This window comes from Aegilops tauschii, chromosome 5, assembly GCF_002575655.3.
Source record: "Aegilops tauschii subsp. strangulata cultivar AL8/78 chromosome 5, Aet v6.0, whole genome shotgun sequence".
Taxonomy (NCBI): Eukaryota; Viridiplantae; Streptophyta; class Magnoliopsida; order Poales; family Poaceae; genus Aegilops; species Aegilops tauschii.
In genome coordinates, this window is record NC_053039.3 from 567,817,841 (window position 1) to 567,822,482 (window position 4,642).

Genomic DNA, 4,642 nt, shown 5'->3' on the forward strand with positions numbered 1-4,642 from the left:
CATGGAAAAATGGATGTGTACTTCTCTCTGATCCACTAGCCTATACACAAGAATTTTTGAGAATTTCTTCTGCAATAATTTATTAGACAAAAAGCACAATTAAATTTCGACATTTATTTGTTGGAAACAAATCAACACTTATCAAATTTACTTCTGAAAAACATGGGATTTTTCTTGAACGAATGAATAGGTCATATTGGGCGTGAATTTTAGGAACAGTGATGTTATTTTGGAGAGAAAAAAACATAGGAACAGTAATTAGGAAACCAAAATATATAGCCAATTTTCGCAAAAGAAAAATATATAGCCAATTAACATTACAGGGCCACGTAGATAAGCCTACCTGTTGGGCCAGTGGCCCAGCCGTGATTGGCCTCTTTAAACCCCCCTTCTTCAGCCTTGGGTTTTACTTGCCCATCCCATTCCCATCTCCATCTCCATCTCTCATCTGTAAAACCACCGCATCCGTGTCCCTCCGTTGCATCGCCGCCGGCATAAACGATGGATAGGGAGGGAGACCTGAGTTTTCCCAACAATGTTGTGTACGCGGCGAAGCAGGTCTACAGCCTCCGGAGGCTGTTCTTTGCCTGCATGGTCGCCGGCGGCATCCAGTACGCCTGGGCGCTGCAGCTCTCCCTCCTCTCCCCCTACTCTCAGGTCAGGTGCCTCTCCGTGGCTGCTTAATTCTTGATGTTCTATGATCTCATCCTTGGGTCGTTCGGGCGGTTGCACGCAGAGTCTTGGGATCCCACACCACCACGTTTCCCTCACTTGGATCTGCGGACCTATCGCTGGGTTTGTTGTGAGTGCCATCTCTTCTCATCCCATTAATAATTCATTCCCTTCCCTTTCCAAAATTCTCTCTTCCAAAAACTGATATTTACATGATTTCGCCCCAATCCATGTGAGTAGTAAACATGAGAAGATCCTCTTTGTCATATCTGAATGCATTTATCCACGCTCACCCTTTTTTCTTCAAGCCTGTGAATGATCTCCACTGGAAGGAAGACAAAATAATTAAGTGGTATTACCTCTTTTCCGGTTTATTAGGCACACTTGTTTCCCTAGATTGATGATTTAACCAAAATAATACGAGTTATATATTGCAAAAATTATGCCATGAGAAAATTTCAATTGTTCTATTTTCTAATGATAACTTTTGTGGTACAAAATTCATATTACATTGGCTAAAATGGACAACCTAGAGATACGTGTGGGACCTATAAACCAGGAAGAAGGGAGTACTAACAGATGAAGTATTAACATGCGTGTGAAATGATTCACCGGCAAGGTGCCACCCATCGTGGGTTACTACAGCGACCGGTGCACGGCGATGATGGGCCGGAGAAGACCCTTCATCGTCGCCGGATGTCTCATCATCTGCCTCTCCGTGATGCTCATCGGCTTCTCGGCAGACATTGGGCGGCTACTCGGCGACACCAAGGAGCATTGCACCACCAGCACGGGCCCTCGCTGGGCTGCCACAGCCGTGTATATCGTCGGGTTCTGGTTCCTCAATTTCGCCAACAATGCCGCCCAAGGTCCGGCTCGTGCACTCATGGCTGATCTCTCTGGTGAGAATATATGCATACATCATCCATCAAAACTTCGGAATTAAAACGACTGACTAGCTGTTTGACTAGCAGCTGGAAACTATATGCCCAGCGTCGGGCAGGCCATCTTCTGCGGGTGGATGGCCATCGGCAACGTCCTGGGCTATATGGCCGGCGCCGACGGTGAATGGCACGTGTGGCTCCCTTGGCTCAAAACTGCGGCGTGCTGCGAAGCCTGCGCAAATCTCAAGGGCGCCTTCCTCACCGCTGTGGTAAACCGTCAGAGCAACATTTATAGTTTTCACTTTCAATATAAAATGTCATCGAGATTTCAAAGATTTCACTCATTCCCATATCTACTGAAATGATTGCTTTTCCATAGAAATATTTCTGTTATTACGGTAGTATACACAAATTCAAATGATTTTTTTTTAAATTCGAATTATTTGGTTGCATTTCTATCAGATTTAAGTCACAGATTTCAGTCCATTAATTGGCCGAATGGAAACCGAAATGACCGAAATTCTAAACCAGTATTGTCGAAATATTTTCTAAACTGAAATTCAGAACCATTTATCTCATGAATGGCTGCTTATTCAGCTCGTGTCATTCAGATCGTCATTATCATCAGTACGTCCATCACCATGTATATTGCTGAAGAGAAGCAGCTCTACAATGCCGACGTGGAGGCCTCCTCTGGCCGCCGTGGATGCATATGCCGCTTTGGCGACTTCTTCAACAGCTTGAAGAACCTTCCCCCATCTATGTTCAAAGTGCTCGCCGTCACGGCTGTAACCTGGGTAATGTTTTGTGCATTAACAACCTCTTAAAACAATGCATGCACCTCACCCATCGAGGATTGACTGACTATTCTGACATGTTTTCTCAGCTGGCGTGGTTCCCCTTCATCCAGTATGGCACTGACTGGATGGGCAGGGAGATCTACCACGGCGAGCCGCAGGGGCCCAAGGTGGCCGTCTACTACGCCGGCGTCCGCGAGGGCGCCGTCGGCCTGCTGCTCTCTTCTATGTGCCTCTTGGCCGCCTCCTTCAACACCCCCCACCTTTGCGGTAGGCTCACGTCCAGGGTCGTGTGGTCCTTAAGCAACTTCATCCTATTTGGCATCATGACAGCCATGGTGATCCTTGGCTTGGTCTCCACCAAGGGGTACAACGCGTCTTTCACGGCTGGCCTCACCGGCCCTGACCCCAAGCTCAGGGTCATCGCGCTCTCCCTCTTCGTGCTCATCGGAATCCCACAGGCCGTGTTGTTCAGTGTACCGTGGGCTGTTGCTTCTAAGGTTGCCGACGACGGTGGCCAAGGCCTCGCCATTGGTGTCCTGAACATTGGCATCGTCGTGCCACAGGTGATAAAAATACAAATCGGCTGTTCTAGTTGCTAATCAGCACCTCAGGGTGTTAGTTTACCTTCCCCTGCGTTGGTCTTGACTTGCTTGTTTACCTTGTTGCTCTTTGCTCAGCTGATTATCGTGCTCACCGCTGGCCCGATCGAGAAAGCCTTTGGAAAGGGCAACACACCGGCATTCGGCATTGGTTGCGCCTTCGCCTTCATCTGTGCAGTCCTTGCGCTCATCCTCCTTCCCAAGACAAGAGGCACGAGAGGGACGTCCAATGCCACCGCCATGGCCTCCAGGGAGCGCTGATATGGTACATCCTCAGGCACGAGAGGGACCTTGGATGCAAACTTGTTCTCAAGCTAAGTGGGTTATCTACGAGCAATTAGAAGACTAGTCACATTATTTTATTTCGTGATTTACGAGCAACACGACCTGTGCACCAGTGTTTTTTCTGTAAATATACTGCTTAATTTTTTGGTACGTTATCACCCCCCATGCAATCGCATCGGGATCATACGTCCTCAACCACGAGAAACTCTTTCAGAACAAAGAACCCTAGCATCCGGATGGATTCCGGAGGGGGGATTGATAGAGGGACTCTGTCACCACATCACCGCATCAATATGAGGCATCATCATTATCCCATCTTCACCTCTTTGTAATACATTAGTCCGCGTAGATCCAATTTTTGTACTACTTTGGTACTTCATCTATGTTTATCATGATTCAGTACACGATGCTTATGATCACGATGTGCGAGTAATTTTTTTTAGTTCGCGGGGATATGGTGGAATCCTAGTATGTTTAGAACTGAATGTTGATAGGATTTAACATCCTCTTTATATGTTTATATTAATGATCTTCTAAATGTTGGGTGAAGTCTACCGTCCAACATATGCCTACTACGGATGAGAGGTCATTAGTATTGGTATGATGGTGAATTTGCAGAGGTCGGCACTGACAATGCTTACCTCCCTCTTTCCCAGATCATTGCAACAAGGGACAAACGGAGACCGCCTTAGCTGCATCCATGGGAAAAATCCTTAATACCGTTTGGTAACCGGAGTGCGGATAAATGATAGTGACGTATGGGATATGGGGATGCAATACATAAGTAACTTCTTTTTATGTACTAAATGGTAATAATGAAAAGTGATAAGTAAATGCCATAGTAGTGAAAGGCACTACAAGAAACCAGCCACTGGTAAACTATATTACCAGTGGCGGGTGTACTCTTGTGCCCACCACATGTACTTGGGTCAAGCCTGCGTGGTCAAAATACCGCATTCTGATTGGTCTTCCATACCCTCCCACGGATTGATGAGGTGACTGACATCCACCCGTCCACAACTAGTTTTTGCACACAGATCCAATCATCTCCCTTCTCTTCTCTCTCCCAACAACGCACACACACCAGATCCATGAACAGTTTGACCCTCTCTCTCTCTCCCTGATCTTCTCGAGCTCCGGCCGGTTTTTGCACACCCTCCCGCTGTCCTCCCGTGGATGTTTCTCCGAGCTCGAGGGCGACCAGCAGTAGGGCTCCAACGCCAGCTCCTCCCGTGGATGTTCTCCCTGCCAGCGAGCGCGGCGACGGATCCAGCGGGCGCGGCGGATCTAGCGAGTGCAATAACGTATCCATCATGTGCGGCGGCAGATCCAGCTGGGCATGGATCCAGCGAATCTAGCGCACGACGGATCCATCGGGCATGTGGGTTGCGGCGGATCCGGC

At 47.8% G+C, this 4,642-nt stretch overlaps 1 protein-coding gene across 1 annotated transcript; it reads left to right on the top strand.

Moving 5' to 3' along the window:
* The first annotated feature begins 570 nt into the window (after nucleotides 1-570).
* LOC109754080 (sucrose transport protein SUT5-like) lies at nucleotides 571-3,406 on the top strand. Its single transcript, XM_020313002.3, has 7 exons — nucleotides 571-657; nucleotides 737-802; nucleotides 1,292-1,574; nucleotides 1,647-1,825; nucleotides 2,168-2,353; nucleotides 2,443-2,919; nucleotides 3,034-3,406. Exons 1-7 carry the CDS (start codon nucleotides 592-594, stop codon nucleotides 3,214-3,216), a joined length of 1,440 nt encoding a protein of 479 aa, XP_020168591.2. The 5' UTR covers nucleotides 571-591; the 3' UTR covers nucleotides 3,217-3,406.
* Nucleotides 3,407-4,642: the final 1,236 nt, after the last annotated feature.